The following is a 27,226-nucleotide window of genomic DNA, read 5'->3' on the forward strand; positions in this document are numbered from 1 at the left end:
AAAAGGGAAAAATCGAGCAGGGAGGAGATAACATTAGCAGTAAGCAACAATGCAAAATGGGCCTAAAAGCAAGGGGGCTCTGCATTTTCCTTTCTCTGATGCCTTTGCTCTCTGCACCACTAACGACAGCTGTCTCATCATAGGTTGTTAATTTTTTAAATAACAATCAGACAAGACCTTGCAGATACTAAAATGCCTCTGTTGTTTGCTCCTAGGCTAACCCCATTGAGCCTTTCTTCAGACCTTTAAGCACAACAGTGATCTATGTTTCCTGTCAAAGAGAGCCTGTACATTGACCAGCTTGCACTGGTTGAAAGGGTTGAGATGAGTGTTCCTGTGAAATGACAGCTATCAGAAGAAGAAGAAGGTCATGTAACCTTGACTGTAACATTTTGAATGTTGACATATAACCAACCACTGTTGCAACTTACTCTCACCTGTCTAGTGTTCAGTCTGCCTTAGATTATGATCTCCTAAATTTATCTCTGACGCTTTACGAAATGGTTCTTTCTTGTAACCTGCAAACAAGATTTGTTCAGCTAGTTTGGGGGATATTTGAACAGACAGGTTAGCTAGACCTCTTGTACTATGATAGACCATGAACTGAGAACAACTCTTGCTGAAGTCAGTGGTAATTTCTGGCCACGTCTGGCACTCACAAAATAAATTTTTACTCTTCTAAACGAGGATTTATGTATTTAAAGTTCTCCATAAGGACTTTAGGAGGCAGGATCTTTGTTGTAGGTTCTTTTTAAACACATAAGAGGACAAGAATTCAGGATCAAGACTTGCTGAGAACTGCCCTCCTAACAGACCTCAGAATGGTGCAATTCTGCTCAAGCAGACTAGAGAAGAGCTATAAAAAGCAAATCTCTAACCTGCTAGAGATACAGGCCAACGAGGGGAGGAGAACAAAATAAATTCTAGAACACATTCAATATCTTAAGTGCCTCCTGTAAATCACCCTAAGATCATACACATCTGATTCCTTTCTGTAGTTGCACCTGCTCTTATCTCTGTGATACACATTTAAATTTTGTAAGACCTCAACTCCTATAAAATTTATGTCCAGTGCTGAGAAGTCAGTGTTCTTCTTTGGCACAGAAAAACAAAGCCTGTAAACTGAAGCTGTATGACAGAGATGCATTAATAGGAACACTACTGACCTTGAATAGTTGCCAGTGTACTGTTGCTCATCAGGGCTGGGCTGAGAGCACCACCTAATGTCCCTGGATTGAGACTGAGTAAGGCACCTCTGCAGGAAGCAAGATCACAGAAGAAGGGGAAAAGGGAAAGAGTGTTACTTTTTAGGAAAGGTTGTCACTGTTCATAAATACATAATCATATTTAAAATAAAAAAAAAAAAGGGGGATGAAAGAAAGACCAGAGACTAAGGACTATTTTTAGTTGATTTTAGTTTTCCCTCCATGAGTGGTTAGTGACAAGTACGGGCACTGGAAATACATGACTTGCATTGGTTGTCGCTGCAAAATATTTTTGTAGAATATTTTAGGGAAAGTGTCTCTTGTTAGAGAGCTATCATCCTCTCCCAAATTGAGATAAGAAATCTGTAAACAAAGAGGAATTAAAGAGACCAAGAGTCATCTGTCTGAGCAACATTTTAAAACCTACAACTCCAACAATCGTGCATCTTTTACAATTCCTTGCTCATGATGGAGAAATGAATACAGAGGGGTGAAGTGGGTCTAGGCACTCTCTCCATTTTACAATTAGTTGGAGAGATTCTATGATTCAGTTGTAAGTTGCAGCTCTTAAGCTCTGCAGTGGATGAAAGACTTATCAAATAACAATGTTGTTGCAACGCAGCTTTTTCACCTTCAAAGTGAACACAACATTTGTGTACATTGATGGGAATGGCAAATTACCACCTATGAGTAAACCTTCAGAACTCGAGATAAATGGCACTAGAATCACCATGAAAACAGTGATACATAACACCAATTTATCCCAAGAATCCTCCTTCCCTCTTCTGTTCACCTCACCAAGAAGGGGCGTGCAAAATTCATCCTTACCCAGCTGCAAACTGCGAGGATGCCATCAAGCCTGGGTTTAGTCCTGCTGCAGCAGCCATGGCAGCAAGACTTGCATTTGCAGGCAACTGTGCAGCTCCTTGTAACGCAGCTGCCGCCGCTGTTTGCAACCCTGATGCCGTTACCATCACCTGGCTGGTCCCAAGAGGGGAGGACAAGGGAGTGGAGGTTGTCTGTGTTGTGCTGGTCTCACTGGCACTGGATGCCTCTGAAGTGGAGGCTGAGGCAGAAGGGGAAGGACTCAGGGAGGGTGATGTCACTGCTGAAGAAGCTGGAGGTGCTGTTGAAATCACTGTTGCCGTGTTGTTAGAGGTGGTTTCTGTTGTGCCTGGAAGATTGAGCCTGGTTAGATCAGTACAAAACACAGATATGGCTAAAAAGAAACCCCTGCCCACCTGAACAGAGCTGCACACCCAACTGAGAGAGGCACAAACACACATTTCTGTAGTACCAGGAAGCACCAGGGGTTCAAATGAAAAGCTTGGACTACAATGAAGTGACACTTCCCAGCAGAAGGCTGAGGAGCTCTAGGAGCCAGCAATGGAATACAGAGTATTTCATTTCGGCATCACCTGTGATTTTATCCCCAGAAAAGTCAACTCACTGGTCACAAAGACAAAAGTTTCCGAGCAGAACAACAAGGAACAACGACAAGAATGTTCTGGGATACCAGCGACCAACGCGGAATGATATTTTTAAGAATAAAAAGGGAAAAATGATAGAGGTTGATGTAGTGTCAGGAGAAATCAGCCCTTACCTGTGACTGACAGACTAGTTACAGCAGGACTGGCCAGAGGGAGCACGGGGTTGACAGTCAGGGTTGTAGCTGCACTGCTAGTCACAAGGCTTGGCGTGGTTGCCACCTGGAGGTCAAAACCGAATAAAACTGCTCAACTGCTCAGAGACAGACAGAGTCAGCTACTAGAGCTGGATTTCTTTCTTCCCGTCCTCAGCTGAGGAAGTTATCAAGGAAAACACTGCATATGAACTAACTTTTTTGTATTTACATTACTTTATCATTCAGTGGAACAACCATAATACCTTCTCTAATTACCAGCAATATTCTTAATAACTCAGTATTTGAAAGGAGATATATCCATTTTGTTGAAGACTTCAAGTTAGCTCTCTCTTTCTCTCTCTCTCTGCCTTCCTTTGAGGAGAGCACCTTGTCATTCTTATAGAAAGAGTTAGAAAACACATTTTTCTACATTTTTTTTCTTGTTTAAACATCTTTTCAGCTTCACATCTCTTTCTATGGTAAAATTACGTAAATGCCAGCATTACCAAAGGTATTTAGGGTAATGTGTTTACACGGAGAAGCAGAATAACATTTCACTTTTACTTGACCAAACTATAAGCTTTACTTGGATAAGTTTCCTTGTGCCAGAGGAAGGATCTCTGGATTTTAAAACATACAGATGCAGTTTTCACTTGCGGATGGCTTATTACAAGAAAGCTACAATAAACTGAAGATATCACAAATAAACACAAAAGATTTAAGGCTGGAGAAACCAGCTTATGAGGAAAAATGAAATATAAGGAGAGAAAGGACTTTTTATGGACAAGAAATGGTGTCCAACAGTAATATTTGAAGGCTGTTATACATCAATGAGAGAAATGAATCCTTTAGAAATTGCCCAAGAGAATGTAGCCAAGGATATAGGCTAAAACATTCCTCCTTTCCCCTCTCTTACCTTAAGTTTATTATCAGAGAAATATCTCTCATGCTGCATATCCTCTTATAGGGAGTCAAATGCTTCATGCATTTTAAACAAGACAGGGGCAACTGGGACAGATCTTAAAGCTTTCTGCCTATCTGGAATAGTGCATGAGATAAAGAGGAGCTGGATACACAGCACACCTCCCACTAACGCGGCCCAGACGTCGCATCTGTCATCTGTCCACCCAGCAGTTAAGGCCAAGGTCACAATCCATATTTCAGGGCAGGGAATGACCTAGAATTAATACAGCTCACCCCGTGGTCACAGTGACTGACTTCAGCCAATGCAAAACCAGGCTGCCACCAAAAGGGGCCTTCCCCTCCAATCCTGCTTCAGGGCCCCTGCCCTCGTGCAGCCAGGCTGCAACTCACACTGGTTATCCAGCCATATGGAAAATTCATCATTGTTCCTCACATGGCTAATTTGCAGTCAAACTAGTAGACTCAGCCCAAGCATCCTATGGACACAATCTCCAGAGCTGACACAAGGAATCAACAAAGCACACAGTCAGTGAAGGCTGGGGGCAGCAGGGCTGGAACATCCATTTGAGCCATAGCACAGTCTTAGGAGAAGTTTACGATGAGTGAAAATGCTTCGTGAAACATCACTGATAAAAGGGAGACCATGGCTCACACCTCAATTTCTTACACACAATGGCAGATTATAATAACAGGGAAATTTCTGTAGGAAAGCTTCTTTAAGTTGCAGTCTGAGTGAACCTGCACAGTTACTAGAACACACTATCATAAATCTCCCTGCTTTGGCAGCAAGGCATGCAACCTTGCTTTGCAATTGGGGAAAAAATAAAGAGTAATAGAAAAAGAGACTAAGTACATTTAACAAATCCCTTCCCCTGAAACAAAAGGTTGCATGCACACACCCTAAGACAAGGATGAGGGGAAAGAATAACACATCACCAAAATTAATGGTTTAATGAAGTACTGGAAGATATTAGCTACTACGGTGATGAGGGTGGAATAAATACTACAAAAGGACAGCTACAGGCTACATAAATTCCACCACATTCCTATTAGCATAGCTACTATGAAATCTAATAGCTACTGTTTCTATTTATGAAAACAGACCTCCATGGGCATTGGTAGCAAAGATGCTGAAGGAACCTTGATGCATGTGTTTTGTTACTCTTATTTTCATGAAGTTTGTGTTTACCTGAGGCAAATACAAGTGTGGGAAATTAATAACACGAGTATTAGCTAAACTGTTTCTTTGTTCCATGCCTTTTTTTTTATATAAATAATTTCTGACTAAAAGTGACAACAATGGTATCAATGGATTTGCATCATGTAAGTCTCCAAAGGATGCAGTATCACAGAATGGCTCACGCTGGAAGGGACCACAGTGGGTCATCTGGTCCAACCTCCCTGCTCAAGCAGTGTCATTCTAGAGCACATGGCACAGAACTGCATCCAGACAGTTCTGGAATATTTCCAGCAAGGGAGACTCCACAACCCCTCTGGGCAATCTGTTCCCGTGCATGGTACGTTTTACTGCTGCTCATTCACTTACCAGAGCAGCCAAAACAAGAGGGGAGGGGTAGAGCTGTTAAACATTTTTTATTACTATTATTTTGCAAAAAAAAATTTGGGTTAGAGGGAAGGTCCAGATATAAACTGGAGGCACTACCTGAAATAAGTCCAGAACAATAAACCCAAGTGCAAATTTGCTAGCCAGAATATTTGTTTATGAGCTGACTAAATAAAACACCCACACTGAAGGCCTGACTAGTGCCTGATTTCTAAATATTATCTTAGACAGTATCCAAGTGGAATATTTAAAATGCCAGCAAAACCTAAATATGTGAGAACAAGTCTGCTGTACAAAGAAGGTGCAGCACGTGTAACTTCCACAGTGAGCAGAGTAGAGCTACCTCTTTGAGTGAACTTTGCCAACACAGTTCTTAATTCTTACCAGTGAGGTTGGGCAAGGGAAAATTGCTTTGATGGGCGAGCTGCTGGTTCCACCACTGCTGGGTGGGTTGATCCTTTTCTCCTTCTGGCGCCGGTTACAGAACCAAACGCGGATCACCTCCTTCTCCATGTTTAGCTGGTCAGCTATCATGGCGATCTCATCCGAGGTAGGCTTTTGGTTCTGAGGAAAGGAAACAGTGCTTGAAAAGCTGTGAAATTACCTTAGGAGGTTTTACACTGTAGCCTCTTCTTCAGCAGGCAGAAATCTGGATCAGTGGTAGATCAGCAGAGACAAACCATAATAGGTGCTTCTGCCCTCCAGCTAAAAACCTCACATTATATATGTATAGACTGTTGCCCCATTTATCCATCCTCAGAAAGGGTAATGTTTAGATTTACTGCTCAGTATACTGGAATACTAAATCACAAAGTCAGCAAACTGCAAGAACCAATGAGTTTTTTTGAAGGGGTTTGTGTGTGTTTTGTAAAGTGAAGCAGACACTGATGTGGGTTTCTTGGCACAGCTTTTGTATTCACCTTGTTTAGTGCTAACACTGTCCTAAATAGCACAGTAATGGGCTCACTCTAACAGCTCTAATTGCTAAACAAAGTTTCTTCCTTTCTTCAAAGGCTGAGCCCAGCAACAGGATCACTGACCTCCAGGAAACTCTTCTCTAAGGCCACACGTATGTTGGTCTCTATGCTGGTGCGTTTCTTCCTCCTACGGTTCAAGCCTTCGATCCCTTGCCCTGGAGAATTCAGGGCACTTGGGCTGGAGAGAGTTGAATCAGATGAGAGGTTTTCTGAAAAAGAAGAAAGTAAGACAGATCAGGAGGTTTTCTCTGAATGCAGTGCAGTCCAATGCAAGTGTTCTTCATCTGTGCAAGGTATGTTAAGACCCACTCTGTATCTTACTCCAAATACAGAGAGATTCATGAAGATCACATGCATTAGTCATTGTATCTACAAATTACAACATATATTTGAAACTACAAGTAAGCCCAGAGGGTGCTCTCTGCTCTATGCTACCACGTTATCCCTTTTATAACACCCATACAAAGTTTGTCTCCCATATCTCACTCCACTCCACACTCACTCACTGCAAGTCCCACTTTAAAGAAAAAAAGCAGTAACTGATATCCACGAGCCAGAGCTGAAAGTCACAGGCAATTATGAAAAAATCTGAGCAGCCTGAACTTTCTTTTACCCACTAGAGGAAGAGAAGTTTGCAGTCAGCTTCACAGTGTTCCAACTCTTCTCTCTGGACATCTTAGTAGACATTCAGTGCTACCAAACAGTCTACAAGCAGCTCCCCTCCTTAGCTTCACCAGGGCTCTAGCTGTTAACCCCTAATCCTGTCTTCCTGGCTTCACAGAGCAACAAAGAGAGAACACTTCACCCCACTCTGTAGCAGGAAGTGCAATACAACCAACCGGCAAGTTCCTGCAGGGAATTTAAAGAGGGAATTTATGCCTGGAGTTCCCTCACTGCCCTGGGGTTTGTGGGTGGTAAGCAGATGTCAAAGTTCACAATGCCTAACATCATTTTTGTAGACTCAAATGGGCAAGAATTTTCTAGATTTTCTTTTTTCCCAGTAATGGCACCGTAAATGTGCTGAAACCCTTCCTCAGACTGAAACCTGTCAGAACAAGCTGAGTTCTGTGACAATAAATCCTACAACACTCCCATGTAGTGTAATGGAAGGAACCATAGGGATGCTTTTCCTCCCTGCTTTTACCAAAAGGTAAAATGAATAGCCTTTGAAGTCATCTGAATCTTTTTTTCCAGAGGTTTTCAGGAAGTTGAGTCAGATCCAGAGACAACAGTTCCCCACTTCCAAGCTGTGAAGGACCCCAACACCGTTTAGAGTCCTTAACTTTACAGATCCAAGTATTTCTTCAGGCTGGCAGGAAAAGCAAATGACGACACTCCCTGCAGCACTGGACTCTTCCAGGGTTGCTGGAAGGTTTGGGGATCACTGGCCTGTGGGCTAGAGCCCTCAGTGTGGAGATTTTTATGTTTTCCATCACAGACCTAGATACCTAAAGATAACCCCTGACAGCACAACAGAATGACACTTCCTTTTCTCAAGGCAGGACAAATTTTCAACACTGCATGCAATTACTTTCAAAATTTCAGAGAATACTGCAGGCACCAGCATAAAGCTCTCTCCATTTCGGTAAAAATAGGAAGGCACACACCATTTCTGCCATCTGTTTAACATACCCATCAGTTTTATACCATGTACAGTTGCATTCTTGGAAATAAAAACTGGTTGACAGAGCTCCTGAACATTTTCTATCCTGACACCTAGCACCACCGTACAAGCTCCTTTTGCTGGTGGAAGATTTAAAAAAAAAAAGAACACTACCAACACTGACATAATGAATAACTCATATCCCAGGAAAAAAAAAATATTATAGGAAGGAAAAAGTAAAACCTAACCCACCAAAAAACTCTTCCTGTTGGGAGAAAGAGAGTATTTATACGGACCCTTGGAGAGAGATGAAAAGAATGCACATAGGGGTGTGGAAGGAGATGGATGCAATAAGCTCTGCCTACTGAAAAAACAAATCATGCAAACCTCTCTCTAATACACATCTGAAAAAGAAAGCTGGAAGAGGATTAGAAGTTATATGCATTAACATACGTGAAGGAGGAAAACCATGACACATATTGTACCTCATCCCATGCAATGACTCATCTGTCTGCAGAACGCATTTCTAGAAGTTCATACTGGAACTATTTTGGATGCATACAGGCACATGGAAAGGGAAGCATGGACCCTTATTTCTACACCCTTATTTGTCCCATGGACAGTTACATAGACTGGCAGCTTCATAAAACCATAAGGGCACCAACGAAGCAGTTTTTCCGAATCCTACTGACTTTGGTAGGCTGGTGAAGAAATACACAGACTCATTCACCTGCATCATTGAGCCACTTTTCCAGAAGTGGCTTTAACTTGCACATGTTCTTAAAGCTGAGGTTCAAGGCTTCAAAGCGAGAGATGGTAGTTTGGCTGAAGTCATTTCCATAGAGTTTGCCCATAGCGAGCCCAACATCACCCTGGACAAAGAAAGAGAAAAAAGGGATTCACTGACATAGGCACTTCCAAAGCAAGGAATCCTGTCACATTCTTGTGTTCTCTTAGTGACTCCACTGCTGTGTGGGATTTCAGTCGCACAGAAGCTTTCTCAGTGCTACCAAGACTCATGCTAAAGCAATAATCATAGAGAAATGTCAAACCTCAGTCACTTTAACCATGTAACTCTTTCCAGGAAATCCCTGATGCTTTGTCTTCTTAGCATTATCACTGAGCAGTACATTCCATTGAATATTAACTTGTGATTTTTTTCTTAGTTCTTTAAAATAATAAAAAAAAAAAGGCCAAGTTCTCTTTAGGAGCAGATTTAAGTTTCTGGATATTTCACATGGAAGGAAAAAAGTTCAAATAAGCAGAAATGCAGCAAATTCATGTTGTCAAATTGCTAGAAAACACTTTTGAAAAGATGGCTGCAAACACATATCACAGTTAAACAGATGCAGAAATATTCTTATCTGAACTTTTAGTATCTTCTGAGGTTCAAGCCAAACTTCTCCCCAACAGATACATATTTCAAAGCAGATAAGAAGTTGAACCATCTCAAATAATGATTAACTGTAGTCTTGACTATCATTACCCATCTGCCAAAAAGCTATCCAGGAGATTTACAGACAGATGTTCACCTCTTTATATCTGTTATTGCTTTTCAAAACCCAGTTTTAGCTAGCTATGAGACATTCTGCTTATCCTAATATCTATCTATCTATCTATCTATCTATCTATCTATCTACCTATCTATGTAGTATATACTTTGAAAGTTTTGTTTAAAAGAAAAAAATCAATCTGTTCTTGACTGTGGCCATTAAAAACACCACAGCATTTTCTTGCTTTGTTTTAAAGTTGGAAGGTCCTGCCCTTCAAAAAAAGTGTATTTTATACTTCAAGTACACTGTTTGATCTGAAGTAGCTTTACTTGGATTTTTATTTTTTAGCACACAAAAAAAAGTACGAGAAGTCTAGAAGAAGAGATTGAAAAGCTCGAGCATTTCGTTAGTGGAGTTTAATTGCAAATAGGTTAGTTGGGTTGTGCATAAAGCTTGCCTTTCTTTTAGCTCAGATCCACACCCACAGTTTGGTGTGAGTACACTAACAGCATGCAGAGTGGCCACACACAAGTGAGGAAGAAAACAACCTTCGATAAGCTTCGTAAATTGTGCAGGTTGTGCAAAGAAAACAATTTCCTCCCTAGAAGAGGACCAGAACAATTGGTTTGTGTGCCCTTCAATCAGAGGAAACACGTGGGAATTCACATTTATACCTCTACTTGTATGCCAGGATTCTGTGCATTTTAAAACTCATAAATCATTCCAAGAAGAGTAGCGTGGATGCTCTGCTGGGTTTATGAAGAAGAAAACCTGGCTATGTAAACCATTTTAGAGATAAGTTGATTTATGTCTTGGCAGGAAAGAGTTATGAAATTTGCTGCAGTCCCCCAACTAAATTTAATTCTGGTATTTATGTTGTTCTTACTAACATTTGCCATCTGATTTAAAATGAATAGTTAGCCATTTCTTTGTCAATGCCAAAAGGTGGCAGCATTTCAGCTGTAGGCAAAGGAATTTCCATATAGGGATGAGAATTTTATATATTGGGAAGGACCACTGAAAGGATGGATCGAACAGAGTATAAAGGCACTGTACACACATCTGATCTACTCTGCACGTTGAATGAAGCTCTGGTAATGAACTGCAACTGATTATAAGATACATCATTGTTGTATGTACTGGTCTGTTAAGAAGCTCAGATGGACTAGCAGAGGTAATATCTTTTACAGAATAAAAATAACATTGTCTAAAAAGTACACTCACGTAGCTTGAATTAGACCAAGCAATTAGTCACAGGCCTGCAAATCATGCTAAGATGAAGTATGTTCATTGTGTCTCTGTATGTCAAACATGGAGATATTTTTGAGGGAAGCAAACAGAAAAATTTAAATCCATCACCCACTTTTCAGGGTGGGAGAAGAGACAGAACTGCTGAAATTCAAAACGTGTTATATTGTTCACGGCAGAATGTAGTAAGTGATTAGTTTGCAATGCAAACTAAATCTTACAATTATTTTTGAGATGCAGGGGTGGCATGAGTCTGAAAAAGCTTGCACTGCCACTGGAAATAAATTTCTTTTATCCTCTGAAAGGCAGTCTATTTATTCAACTATAGGAAACCAAAGTAATCAGGGTCTCTAATTATCATCCAATTATGCAATTAGGTAGAAGTTATTAGAACAGCCTAATTACACACATACCAACTCAGAGTAGGATAGGAATGACCAAACGCAATTTTTGCACATTCTCAAGATTCCCCTTTTTTAATCTCAAAAGCAAATACTGAAATGTAAGCCTGAGCAGTTGGGTTCGTTTTTCCTCACGACAAGGTCGATAAAGAAGGGTTAAGACACAACTTAAAAAGTCCAGTTGAGCCTTTATAATCATCTCACAGGAGGGCAGATTAAACATAATAACGAGAGATCTACATGAACCTCCTCAGTCAGGCTATGGGAAAGCTATTGTATTTTACTCTATTCTGTTCTGCTCGGGCTTTTGTGTGTGTCCATCACTTGTATTTCTGTGCCTCCCTCTAGTGGAAAGAACGGAGGGAAGGAGGCACACACGCCAGCAAAATGCACCTCATTTGACTAAGAACATTCTGTTCTTGAGTTATAATTAAGATGCTGCCAGGAACTTTCATTATGAACTTTGATTTTTCAAACATTTAAGACTTTGCCAGAAAAATAAATCTGACTTCAGCACATACTTGCAGCTAGAGTAGATATATTCTGGGGGGAGAACAAATCACGTATGTTGGACTGACTGCTCTGAGCTCAGACTTCTAAATACCTTGATTTTTGCATACTCTTTCTTCTAAACAAAAAACATGCTTATGCTTAACCCTGCCAAAATTAACTGTTTACCTGGACAAATGTTTTAATTTTGCAGGGGGAAAAAAGTTCATTTTGATATTAATAAGAAAGGACTCCCGGACTCAAGTAGCTTTTCCCTTCAACAGAATAACAGAACATATAAATGCACTTTGTAGTTTTAATTGTGCTCTCCATTCAACCATTTTCACTAGGTTCAAGATTACTTTTCTTCTGCTCTATGGGTATTTCTGAGCTTTTAAACAAACGAAAACAAACCACAACTCCAGTTCACCTCCGTAAGGAGAAAACTTCAAAGGTGACAGTCCTTTCAGGTTTTGTTTAGGAACCTTAGCAAAAGCATTAAATACAGAAATCATTGATGTTTAATAGGAAAATACACTTGAGAGATAAAAAACCTTTGATATCCAAAGCAACTGCACAGATGTGATACACTTTTTAAACACACAGAGCAGTTAATTGTGCTGTATGATTTTTGGAACTTTGTACTTCTGAAGGCAGCTTTAAAGTGCTTTGTCCCATTCATGTCACATCCTATAGAATGAATAGTGCACATGCAATGACATCTGGAGCTGGTAAATGCACGTTTTCCCCTGCTGGGAAAATGGCTACGCTTTAAAACCAACAGGGAAGTAAGACGGATGTATGGCTTTTTCTGTTATTTCTTAGAAATCCCCTACATAAAGGCCAGAGCATAACCCTACTTAAGCAAGTTCTCCCAGGAAAAGATGGAATTGCAGTCTCCCTCCAGACTTGAAAGATGAGACCTCGGGTTCCACACTGGCAGGCACTAAGGTACGCAGTCTCACCTGAGTGAATCCAAGTTTGATCCGTCTTTGTTTGAAAGTCTTGGCAAACTGCTCAAGCTCCTCAAGGTCACTGGGCTCCTCCAAGCTGGGAGTGTCGATTCGCTTTGGTGTTGACTGGCTCTGTGGAAGTGGCTGAATGGGGGTCGCTGCTATTGTGCGTGTTGGGGTTGCTGGCTATTAGGATAGCAAGGAGGAGATGAAAATCAGACTTTAAAAAAAAAAATAATCGACCGACATTAAATTAAAAAAAAAAAAAAAAAAAAAAGGTCTTTCTCTGGTGAGAAAGATCGATGAATTGGACATTTCCTGCCATCTGAAAGTTCCTCCAGTTTATTTACATTCCTCTCTAGAACGAGCAATTACAATCCAGAAAACTCTATTAGTATGACAGCCTTTTAAAGGCTCTGTCATAACCAATTAAAGAAGAGATGTTCAGTGATAACCTACAACTTTCATTTGCTGCAGAAGTTGTTCAAAGAAAGGTTGAACACTCTTACTTGATATATTTCTAACATTTATAGACAGCTTGGCATTCATCCCTTTTTAATCATTTTAAAATTGAATTTACTGCTCGTGTGAGGTGGCAGATTGTCATCAGCCCAAAAAATTCAAGTCTCCTATTTAATCCTGGAAGAGTGAGCACACACAGGTGCAGCAAACATGCCAAGTTTCTTCTAATTCCATCTCTTGTGACAGACTTGACTCTTCCAGTATGAAAAAACCAGATCTACCTGTAGCCCTTCTATTGATAGTTGCAACAGTAAGAACAAACGTACTGGTGATACGAGACATTAAGCAAAGACAGTGTGCAGAAAATAATTCCCCTTTAGGTCACATTTTTCCTCTATATAAAAGGCTAATTTTCCAGGAAGTCCACAAGAGTTTCACTATTCCTGAACATTGGCATACCAGAGCATTTTGCTATGCAACAACAGCAAGTATCTGAAAAGAAATGAGCACCGTGGAAAATAGTAACAGGTGAACAAAATATCTGGTATTGCACAGTTCAGGTTTTACCTGCAACAGGAACACTGGAAACATGTTTTGAATGCATAACTCTACCTTCTTACATGCCATGATGAACTGAGATGCAGGGACAAATCATTTGCTCTGGTTGAAGTCTATTCAGTTTAGCTGAGGCTCCTCAGTAAAGGTGATTTCCTGCTTTTTTTATGTCCTATGCCCAGCTCTGAAACTACAGACTCCTTCGGGCCAAATAAGAACAGCCTCAGGTCTGGGCAGCACTACAGTATCATGCAAAGTGCATGCAAAGGTACAGAAAAGGCTCTTCTCCAAGAAATGGTCTACACAGAGCTGAGTCTTTATGTAGCCTGTTATGTTGTTTTTCTCTTGGGTTACTGCAGTGTTTTGCAGTGCACAGCAGATGGTAGAGGGAGGTCAAGATCTATAATTCCATTACTTGAGAAATAATGTAATCATATATGATCTTTCTAGGATTGCAGGTACATGTGTCCCACTGAAAGGTTTTTAATATTTTTTTTAATTTACACTAATCATAGTGGGGAATTACTGCAATATGTCTTTACTGATTTCACCCACATTACATAATTTATTTTTTATTAGTATTTTAACATTTTTTTAAAACCCAGTTGTAATTTTTAGTGAGGAATCATGCTGCTACCCGAGGTATGAACTACAGAGGTGAGGCAAATTCCATTTTCCATATGGTACATGAAAACTGCTACAGGTGGTATAATAGAAAATGTAGTTTTCTAAGACTCAGACACATTATTGCAGACTAGAAAATTCTTACATGTAACCAAGTTGGCAGGAAGATACCATATGATATAACATGGTATTTGAGAAACAGCATGCAGTCATGAAACTAAACTGCACAGTAAAACCCAGAGCAAAGCACGACTAAATTTACAGACATGTGCAACCTTAAATTGCTTTTCTTACAGTCTGAAAGCTTAACAGTAGAGCTCTAATATTTTAACAGATATCAGAATATTTTAATATTTTATTTCTAACAATCTCTTCACTTCCACAGATGGTAACTGGTAAGACTGGCAATGATTTAGCAATGACATCACAATAACTACATTATAATAAAGGTAGATCATCACTGCAATCTTCAGAAAAGTACTTATCAGTAATCCTCTTTTTGAGTTTTTTAGGTAGCCCACACCCTGTTGCTCTGAATTTCATAAATTTGTAAATTATCCAAGAAAATCTTACAGGAAATCAAACAATGCTCTAGTGCCATTAACTCAAGCTATCAATCCCAAAAATTTCCAGCTAAAAATAAAAATTTAGAACATTAAAGCCTGAACACACAGGCACGTTGGGGTGGGAACCATAAAACTGAACTATTTAGAAAGACAAATTTACTGTTACAGCTACAACATCTATTCAGGTAACTAATACAAAGGGTCCATTCACTTGCCATAGTTTAAATCCCCTCAAAGCAACTCATGAACTGTAGAAATAAGCCTGACCTGCGAGGCAAGGGTGATGCTTGGCTGAGACTGCAGGAGGTTGGCTTGGCTTTGCTGAGGTAGTTGCGTTAAGAGATTCTGCGCTTGCAGGAGACCTGGTGAGAGAAAAGTGTGGGTTTGGTTCGTCATTTGAAAAGATTAAAACACGAAACGAGGTGAAACGAGGCTCTTGCTGAATGATGAAAAGTCAGAAAAAAATTCGAGATGCAAGCTTTCGGTTCCTCCCTGCATGGTTATCTTCAGACTTTGGGCTTGGCAGCCAAAATCCCCTTGCATTTTCCTGAACTGTATGTGGTGACAGAAGGGTAAGAGAGAGGAGTCTTGGACTGGTCTCCTCTGCAGGAAGAGTTTGTAATGCTCTAGGTCATCCCAGTTCCATGTGCAGGAATCATTTGTTGCCCCTTTTCAGCATGCAGATTTTGGATACACCTCTTCTGATAACCAACAGCTGACAAAGAATTACAGGGCCATGTAAAAATACTGAGCACTAATCAGATCAAATTCAACAACTGAATACTAATCAAAGCCACAAATCTGGCTTCTTGATCAACCTCCTTCCTCTCCATATGACCCTATGCCAGCTGTCTAACAGGAAGGAAACTTCCTCTGGCAAACTTAAGCAGACCACATCAGAAGACACAACAAGCCTAGATAACTCTCTCCTGGGTCCAATAAAGTAGGCATCTTTGGGAAAAGTAATTGGAATTTAAGTCCAGGTAAGACACTGAACACAGCTCGATTTGAACAAACAGAATATGAACACTATATTGAATATATGAAAACCCTGCTACTACTGAAAAGTGACAACATTAAAGAACAGTTGCAACTGGTAGAATCAATATACACAATATGCTGCCAATCTAAAAATAAATTCTCTAGCAGTCCACTATTTGCATAGTTTATTAAATTTCCGAGGAAATTAAGATACTTGCTTGCATCTATACATTTTAACTAAAATCTGTATGATTTTTTTTTTATTTTTACTGCAAAAACATATATTTTTAAGGGACAGAATCTTGACAAAAATATATCTACAGTTAGTCAAGTCCCTCAATTTTATTGTGAAAAATATTAACTGTTATTTTTTAGGTAACTCCTGGCTATGACTATCAATTTCCATTATCATAACTTAAGGACCTGACTAACTAAACTTACACCTCCTAGGCACCTTCAATATACCAAGTTCCCAAAACCAGGGGAGAACAGACTGACACTGCGCCACTCAGAGGACAGAACACCAACTAAGTGCCACTTAAATTCAACATCATCATCTGCCTGATCTACCTCTTAGCAGAACATAGGTAGGGGACACAGGAATTTAGGACTCGATAAATAGTGAGAAACTTGATGTTTTATGCAAGGTTAAGGGCATGGAAGACATGAAAAGAGGGACTAACATGGATAGGAAGGAGAAAATGAATCCTCAGTAAGGGATACACAACTACAGAAGCATTGTCTTCTGACAGTGATACTTGTTTTCTGTTTAACAAAGAGCTGAAAATGTAATTTAAACAGAATGTGTTGCTATCAAAATGCTCAAGACCCAGTGAATACAGCCAGCTGCTTATGCAACATAATAGCACAGCACAGACAACTATGTAAATTTGCTTTGCACCACATAATCAACATGTTCCAGCTGTGTTTTTGAAATGCCACAGCGAGGGAACAGAGCTGCTTAAGGAACTGCCAAGACAGCTACCTACTACAGTTACATGGTGCTTTTTACAATGCAATTATTTGTTCACCTAAAAGATTATTTTAGCTGCTCGAATCTAAATACCAATTAGTGAACAGTCACCTCTAAGTGAAGAGGTTTTGACCTTCATTCAGTGACAGTGAATTTTAACTGACAGCTTGAAACAGAAAGAGGCAAACCCATCACACCCACACTGCAGGGTCTGACCAACAAGGAGACAAAACCCAGGCAGCTGACAGGGACCACACCTGAGCTCTAGTCCAACGGTAACACCATGGATTACAAGTTACTGACCTGTCCTACGACTGCAATCAGAGTAATTAGGGCTGTCCTTTTGTGACTTTTTTTTGTCTTTGAAGAAATCTCAGAGGATGTTTTTCTGGCAGTAACACTTTCGCTAAAGAGCACAGAATAACTACGCTCTTCCCGATTTTATTCTTGCTCACACATTGTGAAGTAAGTACCATGGAATGCCAGCATAAAACAATCTGAACATGTTCAATCTACTTTGATTTAACATAATTTCATCCTACTTAAGACACATGATACAAGCTGTCTCAGGAAGAAACTGGAGACAGAACAAGTTAGTTCAACCTGACTAAAGCAACAATCAGGGGATGGGGAAAGCAGTTGAACTGTTTTGGCAAAGTATGTGTCTCTTCTCCTGATTACAGCCTTTTCAGGCAGCTGCCATGCCCACACTTTGGGCACTTGTTGGCTTTCATGGGTGGGCAGCTGCAGTTTCACTCCTTTCAGACATGACTTGAACTGGTCTAAGCTTCGCCTTCATTTCTTCTCTAAGAAGAAACCACTGGTCCCCACTGGGGTCTGAGATAACTTTGGTGATCTAACTTACAGGGCACAGCCTTTTACATCCAGAGTAAGTCCAAGCCTGCAACTTTTAGGCACCTGCTGAGATACTGGTGTTTCAAACAACGCTGTTTCCTCAGGGACTCACATTGGAATGATCTGCTCTGTCTGTTGGCAGAGCTTAAGGAAGAAGTGGAAAGGCTAAAGAGTATTGGGGAGAGTGAAATGGAAATGGAGTTACACCCTTCCAACCCTGAGAGAAGCTCGGAAGGAGTCAGAGAAGGCCCACTCCTCTTGCTTTCAGGCAGAAAGAGGAGATGTAGTAGACTGGGGGGAATGGAAAAGGGTCTCTGCTCAGAGAGGTAAAAGAATCCCCTCCCAACCCCCCACTGCCCTCCCAGGAGCCCTTACAGAATAGGTACAAGGCCCTGGATCTAGAGGGTCAGGTAGATAACACCAGAGAAAAAAAAATCTATCTGGAAGGCCTCCCAGTTGTGCTCTGTCTACGAGACAGATCACAACCTCAGGTATTAAGAAAAGAAGGGTAGTGGTAGTAGGTGACTCCCTTCTGAGGGGAACTGAGGGCCCTGTGTGCCAATTGGAACCATCCCACAGGGAAGTCTGCTGCCTCCTTGGGGCTTATGGAAGGGATATCAGTTGGTTGAGGGGACAGGAGCACAGGTGGTGTTCTGGTCAGCTCTCTCAGTAGCAGGGATGAATGATGAAAGGAACAGGAAAACCCAAGTTATCAGTAAGTGGCTGTGGAGTTAGTCCTGGACCTGGACTTCAGCAAAGTCTTTGACACCATCTCCCACAGCATTCTCCTGGAAAAGCTGGCAGCCCATGGCTTGGACAGGGGCCCTCTGTGCTGGGTTAGGAACTGGCTGATGGCCGGGCCCAGAGAGTGGTGGAGAACGGGGCTGCATCCAGTTGGGATCCAGTCACCAGTGGTGTCCCCCAGGGATCAGTGTTGGGCCCAGTTCTGTTTAATGTCTTTACTGATGATCTGGATGAGGGGATTGAGTCCACCATTAGCAATTTGCCTATGACATCAAGCTGAGGGGGAGTGTTGATCTGCTGGAAGGCAGGAGGGCTCTGCAGAGGGACCTGGACAGACTGGAGAGATGGGCTGAATACAACAGTATAGGGCTGAACCAGGCCAAATGCCAAGTCCTGCACTTTGGCCACAACAACCCCCTGCATCTCCTGGCTGGGGACAGAGTGGCTGGAGAGCAGCCAGGCAGGAAGGGACTGGGGAGTTGGGATTGACAGGAGGCTGAACAAGAGCCAGCAGTGTGCCCAGGTGGCCAAGAAAGCCAATGGATCCTGGTCTGGATCAGGAACAGTGTGACAGCAACACCAGGGAAGTGATTCTGTCCCTGTACTCAGCACTGGTGAGACCACACCTCAAGTGCTGATCTAGCTCTGGGCCCTTCAATTCAAGAAAGATATTGAGGTGTTGTCCAGAGAAGGACAACAAGGCTGGGGAAGGGACTTGAGCACAGGTGCTGTGAGGAGAGGCTGAGGGAGCTGGGGTTGTTTAGCCCGGAGAAGAGAAGGCTCAGGGAGACCTCCTCACTCTCTACAACTCTCTGACAGGAGGGTGTAGCCGAGTGGGGGTCGGGCTCTTCTCCCAGGTAAGAAGCAATAGGACGAGAGGGCACAGTCTTAAGCTGCATCAGGGGAGGTTTAGGTTGGACATTAAGAAGAATTTCTTCACAGGAAGGGTGATTAGACATTGGAACAGGCTGCCCAGGGAGATGGTGTCACTGTCCCTGGAGGCGAGGAAGAGACTGGATGTGGCATTCGGTGCCATAATCTAATTGAGGAGGTGGTGTTCGGTCAGAGGTTGGACTCGATGATCCCAGAGGACTTTTCCAACGTAACTGGTGCTGTGATTCTGTAACATCTTTACTACCAGTAAGGCTGATGGGACAAAATGTATTCTCAGCAAGTTTGTGGACAATACCAAATGTGGGGAAAGCGGTCAAGAGGCCAGAAGGCAGGGTCTGGCTGGCTGGACAAATGGAACCTCATGATGGTTGATGCAGGAAATGTTATTTGGGGTTCTTTTTTACCATGACAGCAGTCAGCTGTTGGGACAGGTACTTGAAAAGGCTGCAGAAACTCCACCCTTGGACATGTTCAGTTCAACCGTCTGAGGTGCTGAGCACTCTGCTGTAATTGGACCTGCTTTGAGCAATGCTTCATGACCTTTGGAGGTCCCTTCCAGCCCACATGATTTGTTTGAATCTGTAAAAGCTGATAGTGTACTCGCATACTATACAGAGGTCTTATTCCTAACCCTTTGCCCTGGGTTTTAAGAGCCCAGTGGTATTACTGTATTAAATATGGCATACAAATTACCTGTGTGACACGCTGAAAGAATGAGGTAAAGATCTATGCAAAAGTATGACAGTTTAGAGGTATTTAATTTTTTTTAATAGTTAAAGTAAATGCATCTACCATCATTTAGGATTTTTCCTGTAATGTCTATGAGTAGCATGAATAATGGTCCAAGCCAAAAAAACTCTTCCTGCCAGCCAACAGTCCCCAAGGACTGATCTGGGGTTCAGTTCCTACTATCTAAAATTAAACAAAAGATAAAACAAACATTCAAGTGCAGACTTTTTCAGAATACTTTTTAGAAAGTTGGCCCAGAAGCAAAATACATAATTCATTCCTAAATGATCTCCCTAAAGAGTGAATTTTTTCATCTAAGAACTTGACTCCTTTATCTCTGCCAAAGCTGCTGTTCTTCTCACAGACATATCCTGGAAGTCAGCTTGCAAGACAAAGCCATTACAACAGCTTTCACGTAAGTGAAGCCTCAAAGTGTGTAGGACACGCAGGAAAAAAAGAGAACAGGACTGAATTTGGCCTGCTATCATTATCCCAAGTAACTTCACAACAAAAAAAATGAAATCATAAACAAGGCTTTTAATAATAAACAGCAATAACTTTAGAATAGGTAGGGGCAGTTTCAGTGTTTAAAGGTAATTAGTAGCTTGCCTTCCACATTTGCCTTTCTGGATATTTTCTTTATAAGTACTGTTTCTAAATCTCCTTGACAATGATACAGTATTTTCTTAGATCTTAACAACTTCTGTGTCCAAGATTAATTTATATTAAATGCAGCACCAATTCCCCTCTCCATTCAGATTTTTACTGATATGATTTTTATTGGTAACATCTCCCGAGTAGAAAGGTGAACAGTCACCTGATGAGGGTAATATTTCTAAGAAGCAGCTGTAATTGTAGTAAGGGATGTTGAATTGATTGTTCTAGAGACAGATCTATTAGATACAAGAACAGATACAAGAGGTATAAAGACATTACAGTCACTGCCTGTGACTTCACCAATAATTTGGACAACGGTAGCTCTGAATAAGAAATTGTTCCAAATTTCTATTTCCATTCAATCTTCTGCATAACTGCTGAGGCTTGAAACCATTCCTTCAGTTATGATGTTACCAATTACCAGCCATGGAAAATGAGAACTTGTAAATTCATTTCATATAAGCCACTAAATAGCCAGAAATCATCCGGAAAAAGAAGGTGACTATGTCAGACACATGGCAGTGGATTTATGGGGAAAATTTCGTATCTGCTGCTGGGTGCTATAATGTGTGTGTTAAAGAAAGACAGGAGAATTGATTAATATTTGAGGTGTTGAATTTTCTAAAATTTTTTTTAAAATTTCTAAAATTTTCTAAATTTTTCTAAAATTTGTCAAAAGTTCGATGTAGGGTCATGAGGTTCAACCCCTTCAAGAATCTACATATGATTGCTGATGATTTTTATTTCTCTGTACCCCATCACCTCTTGAAGTAACAGATTTTTCTTTACCAAATGTCTACGTGTCTTCTAAAATCTTGTTTAGAGATACTCTTCTTTAGTTATTTCCCTCAAAACTCTTCTCATTTTAAAAACATTTATATGAACTACATGGTACACACAAAACAAGCAGCATAGTCTGTAAAGCAATAAATTTCTTCCAGAATACATAACCTATACATAAATCTGAATTTTCATGTTAGTTATTAAATGCATACATATATATAAAGCTCCATGCAGTACCAATGAGGCATCAAAAGAAATCTGAATGCCTTTGGTTTTAAAGAAACTCTATGCTAGTTTCCTCAGAATATTTATTATTTTATGAAGTTGACTAATGGAGCAATAGGACAAGAACAACCTGGAAAAGTCAGCTGCAACAGCAAACAACAAAGTAAAACCACACACTTTCTCACTCTTTCTCATAAATAGTAATGTACAGTTTGAGATCTTCGAATAATAACTGTGAAATACTGCAAAAAAGCCATATCAAAAAGTGATATGAGGGGTATTATGGCACACATGTTGCTTTATCATTGAGTGCTCATGAAGAAAATGAGATCCATTCAAGCATTTCAGTTTGGAAGGTTGTCACGCACTAATGACCTATGGTCAGAATCCAGCACATAAATCTCCCCACGTTTTTGAGCTATTCAGTTGTCCAGGCTGCACATTACCACTAAAACACAACGTTTCTACACACACTGAGTCACTGGATGACAGCAATATGCAAGTCTTATATTGCGCTGAAGAATTCATTTTACAGATGGCCCCTGAAAAAAGGTACTATGGAAACCTCCTCTAGTAGTTAATTCTACTTCAGGAGATTTTAAACAAACAGAAAAACCTCCCTTCCTTCCTATAATGCAAACAACTCATTTTGGGAGACAAATACAAATTTGCTTCTCTTAGTTTTCCCTTTTTCTGAGGCATCTTCAGAGGTATTTTAGAAAACCAGCAGAATTTCGCTGAAAAATGTAGGCAGACCTTAATACCAATGAGTTTTTCAATACAATGCTTTTGTGCCTGCTGTTTCATTAAAAGACTTTATTTTTTTAAAAAAAAGCTGTTTTAAAGAATCCTTGAACTACATTTTGGTGGTTTGATTTCTTCTAGAACAATGTTAAGTCTATAAGTTCTGCTTCATTTTAACAAAACAGTATATCACTAAATGCTTCCATGAACAGCCTTTTAGCCATTTTCTACCAGTACTGGTATAAAATCTCTCCTAATTCAAGCCCTATTAAAAGGAAGTTAATTTTGACTAACCCTTTATTCAAATGTGAGAGCATTCAGACAGCAAGAGCGCTTCAGCATAATGGAAAGCCAGGTTCTATCCAAGCCAGAGTATGTAAGAAGGAATGATGCATGAAAAAATTGAAAGGAACAGAAGAAAATGAGGTGCAAAGAGCTGCTTTACAGGAAAGCCAGGCTCTGGAGGACTCTTCAAGCATAACAGGATTTGCCTTCTGAGTAAGAATCTTTGGATTACCAGACCTGAACAACTGAGTAGAGTTCATGTAGAACAGAGAGGAGGAAAAAAAAGACTACTGGAGTATATCAGCATAAGAGGCCATGGCTAAACACAGTTTTCCATGGGCATCAACAAATGGGGCTGCAATCAGTACTGTGATGCACTGCAACTGGAGAACACGTTAGTTCTTACAGCAAAGCTACTGTACAACATCTTAACTGGTCTGGCACACTGCCACCTCCCACTGCCCTGCTTTGTCTTTGGCATGTAAGTCATACCCAGTGCATTGTCAAAATATTATTACTGTGAGAGCTGTTACACAAATCAAGCATTCTAGCTCTTTTCCCAAGGCGTAATTATTATTTCAGTTTATGACAAAATTCACTGTACCCGCTTTAGGCTTAAGTACTTTTCCACTCTCCCACAAGAACTTTTGATTCTGTAATCTTTTTCCTGTCTGTCCTGGTTTTGACTGGGAGAGAGTTAATTTTCTATCACTGGTATAGTGCTGTGGTTTGGATTTAGGATGAGAACGATGCTGATGACACACTGATGTTTTAGTTGCTGCTGAGCATCATGGACTCAAGGACTTTTCAGCCTCTCATACCACCCCCACCAGCAAAGAGGCTGTGAGCCACAAGAATCTGGGAGAAGACAGAACCAGGACTGCTGACCCAAACTGGGATATTCCACACCCTGTGGTCTCATGCTCAGTTTATAAACTAAAGTGGGGAAAGCTGGCTGGGAACTGGCTGGACATTGGGCGGTGGGTGGTGAGGAGCTGCACTGTGCATCACCTTTTTTGTATCTCTTATTTTGTAGCCCTTTGAGCATTGACCTAATGCAGACAGCCAAGGCACCGTCCAGGCCTCCACCTCATGGGACTCTGCCTTTGAGTTCTGGAGAGTTGTCTTCTCCAACTTCTCTTCCCAGCAGTCTTGCTTCTTGAGAACTTAACCCAAAAATTCAGATGCTGCGTTGTTTTCCAAGAAGCCTTGTTGTTAACAAATGTTCCCATGACATTCTCCCTGGATTGATTCCCCCCTGAGAAGTGAGCTACAAAAATTTTGACAAGGCTGAGGTCTAACACCAACAAAGGGACAACCTGTTAGAATTTCCTAATTGCAATGCTGGTTTTCTCCTAGGGATTATCAATAGTTAGTGAAGGTGTATGAACCACCTCAGTTTCACCTTATCCTCTAAAAGAGCTCTGCATGATTTGCTTTTCTGGCACGAAGCACTTACCCTGCTGCCCCTGCGGTGTTTGTGAGATGATGAACTGTGCTGGCTGCAAGTTGGTTGTTGGATGCACCAACACAAACTGTTGCAGGTTGAGATTCTGCTGCTGAAGCTGCTGCAAGTGCTGCAAATCCTTAAGGAAACAGGAGAAGAGAAAAAAAAAAAAAAAGGAGAGAACAAAAAAAGAAAAAAGAGAAAAAAGAAAAAAAAAGAGGAAAAAAGAGAAAAAAAAAAGAAAAGAAAGAGCTGTGTGTTAGACATTTAGGTCAGCCATGACTCCCAATGTAACTCGATTTTCTATCAGCCAGTTACACTCCAATGTTTAGAGATAAAAGTGGATGTCAAACACAGCAGCAGTCCTGCTACTGAATATCCTTTAGAATGGCAATTTGAATTGCACTGTCCTTCATAAATAACAAAAGTTATTTAGTAAATAACCCAGCAAAGTATTTCTAGCCCTGTTCTGCTTTAAAAAAAAGCAAAACAAACCCAAAGAAACAAACAAATCAATCTCTCTCCCATCCCCACCAAATGCAGGAGTTTTCAAATACTTCAGTCTTATCAGCACCCAGACTTCTCAAATTTATTTTTTTGAGGATGGAACTCTGCTACAAATCAAGTATATTAGCTGGGAGCTATTTTTGTTTATAACAACAATCTGCAATTACCATTTGAATCAACAACAAGAAAGTAAAATATTACAGATTCCTTGTTTGCAGGCTGATTGTTCAGGTCAAATTTCAGAAAGTAGCTAACTCAATAAATAAATAAATATATTTGATTAGTTCTGAAACAAATTGCAATAAGCCTAATAGATATGACTATAATTAAAGGTTAAAAGGAATAATCCAAATCACTGCTTTATTGTAGAACCCTACTTTTATGTATTTAAACCACTCAGAACTGTTAATTTTCTGTAATTAAATGACTGGTCTCAACATAAAATGCTAATCTCTGAGAAACCTGATTTTCAAGAAAAATGCTTCAACTTGACATTTAGCTGGAGAATGAAAACACAGAGAATTGTTTAAAAATATTGCTCCCCCCAACAGCCTTTTTCTTTTCATCTTCTCCAAAGAGAACAAAAACAAGAGTGACTGAAATGGAGAACTGAAGCACATTGTGAAGTCGGCCAACATAATAGTGGTAATCCATGAAAACTATCTATACACGTAGAATTTTTCCATCTTTCTGAGAAGAAGCTGTTTCAAAACACCAAGCAAATATTTTCCATACTTGCAACCTCCCACTGAACAAACCAAACCAACCTCCCACGGAACAAGCCAAACCAACCAACCAACCAAAAAAGAAGACTAAAGTGTTGCATTATTTTAAATCTGTTAAACTATAACTTCAAAGTTGCAGAGATCTCCTTTTGGGGGTGAGAGGTAGGGAGTGTCAGTGGGTGGAAAGGAAGATTAGGGAGGAAAAAAAAAAGGGAGTCCATTGATTTATGAGACCATAGACATGCATTATAGGAAAACGACTACTTAACCTGCATTACACAGACACTGGCCATCAATCACTTGGGCAACTTAGTTGTGTTAAGTCAAGAGCGTGCAGTGTAATAATATGGCAGACAGACACACCAGATGGATTGGCCAAGCAGTGCTCTTAAGAAAAGGAAACTTCCATTTTGTAAGAGAACGGTAAAATTTTAAGAAGTGCCCACGAGCGCAACAAAGTGTTTTCAAAGTCAACGGTATTGTTTGCTTTCAGAAAATTTCAGTAGTAGTACAACTATTCCTATGAAATTGAGGCAAATTTCCCTCTTAAAAAGAGAGAAATAACCGCTCCAGTTTTTCCCTGGAACTCCATATTTCTCCTGACTTCGTGTCATAGCATCACACTGGGTCAGCACTGCTAACAGAAACTGCTACTTCTTGAGCCCAACACAACGTGGGCCTCCACTCATTTATTCATTGATTTTCGGTGCTTGACTGGTTACCTCTGCAGGTTGTGCCGGCCCTCCAGCACAGAGGGGCTCACACCGAATCGGATGCGAGAGTTAAAAGCAGAAATAAAAAGAGTAGGGCAAGCTGACTAAGGGTGTGAACACTGGGTGGAAGAAAAGGAAATAAAGAGAGGCTGCAGGGTGAAAACAGAGGTAGATAAGAGAAAAAGTACAAACACAAAAGGAGGAGTTGGGAAGAAATTGTGGAAGGAAGAAGTATCAACAGAAAAACAGACAAGTGGAGGATCTCTCCCACCAAAAGCAAGATGACCAAGTAGATCTCAGATGATTTGAAGCACCACCACAGGAGATGGAGTTATGTAGAAGAAAGAATACAAAGAAACAGTGGCAGTGTATCTGTAAGATCAAAGGAAGAGAGCTTTTTGTTTAAGACTATTGTATTCATAACACCAGCTACCCAGCTAAGACATGACAGCTCTTATCATCAGGCTCTTACACTTTAATATGAGAAAACTGTTTTTAAATTGAGGCCTCAGGGATAACTGGTATAAGCAATCTTATTCTGTGCATCTGCCCTGGTAACTGGTGTGTTGCCTAAGTCTTGTTTAAATACAAAATATAATTCTGTAACGCAAAATGAAAATGATACCTCCAAGGCTAATCACACTTAAATAGTCCTACCAGCCCCTCAAATTCATTTGAAATCCAACTTTATTTCTACCTTGGGAAAGTTTTATTATTTAGTTAATTATACCACTACAGTAAATCTCCCAGTAGCAACCTGAACAAACTTGACACTATTTTCCTATACCGATCTTTTTTCCCCTCAGTGTTAAAATCCCTGTGCAAGCATAAGCACACAGAAAGAGATGGAAAGACTTTCAGGGAAACATGCATGTCTTCTGGTGCTGCCTAACAATTTACAAAGATCAAAACAATCCAACTCCTACCTCAGCAGAATGATCTGTCAAGTGCTACAACTTGCCATGAAGATTTTTGTTAAAAAAACAAAATAAATCATCTGAAGTTCTACATTCAATGTCATTTTCTCTAATTACACCCTCAGCACCTCTGTAATTTTGAGGTTTACATCATAAAAACACTGATCATAGATTGTGAAAACAAGTAAAGTTTACAAAGAACCCCAAAGCTTGGTACAACTGTTCAGTGTCACTTTAGCAGCAGCACAAGCATCTCACCAGGCTGCTGCAGCAGATACCTTACGTGAACTGCAGAGCACGTTAAAGAAGTCATGCTCCTGCAATTAGTTAATTAAAATAAATATGGTAATCCCCCTGCA

General features: G+C 40.5%; 1 protein-coding gene across 7 annotated transcripts in view; it reads right to left on the bottom strand.

Annotated features, from left to right (window-relative positions):
* The window catches only part of POU2F1 (POU class 2 homeobox 1), a 72,250-nt gene that overhangs the window by 24,142 nt on the left and 20,882 nt on the right, over positions 1-27,226 (bottom strand). For 2 of the 7 annotated variants that reach the window (XM_027663508.1, XM_027663506.1), the window contains exons 7-16: positions 24,018-24,144; positions 14,956-15,050; positions 12,494-12,667; positions 8,628-8,769; positions 6,358-6,503; positions 5,702-5,881; positions 2,809-2,914; positions 2,034-2,379; positions 1,167-1,255; positions 432-518 (exon numbers count right to left, since the gene is read on the bottom strand). In XM_027663508.1, coding sequence (XP_027519309.1) covers positions 442-518; positions 1,167-1,255; positions 2,034-2,379; positions 2,809-2,914; positions 5,702-5,881; positions 6,358-6,503; positions 8,628-8,769; positions 12,494-12,667; positions 14,956-15,050; positions 24,018-24,144 — 1,482 coding nt within the window. In that variant the 3' untranslated portion in view covers positions 432-441. Of the gene's footprint in view, positions 1-16; positions 349-431; positions 519-1,166; positions 1,256-2,033; positions 2,380-2,808; positions 2,915-5,701; positions 5,882-6,357; positions 6,504-8,627; positions 8,770-12,493; positions 12,668-14,955; positions 15,051-24,017; positions 24,145-27,226 lie in introns of those variants that run through there. The other 5 variants (XM_027663503.1, XM_027663509.1, XM_027663507.1 and 2 more) reach the window with 4 other exon arrangements.

The sequence above is a fragment of the Corapipo altera genome, unplaced genomic scaffold (assembly GCF_003945725.1).
Source record: "Corapipo altera isolate COAL_440 unplaced genomic scaffold, ASM394572v1 165, whole genome shotgun sequence".
NCBI classification, from domain to species: Eukaryota; Metazoa; Chordata; class Aves; order Passeriformes; family Pipridae; genus Corapipo; species Corapipo altera.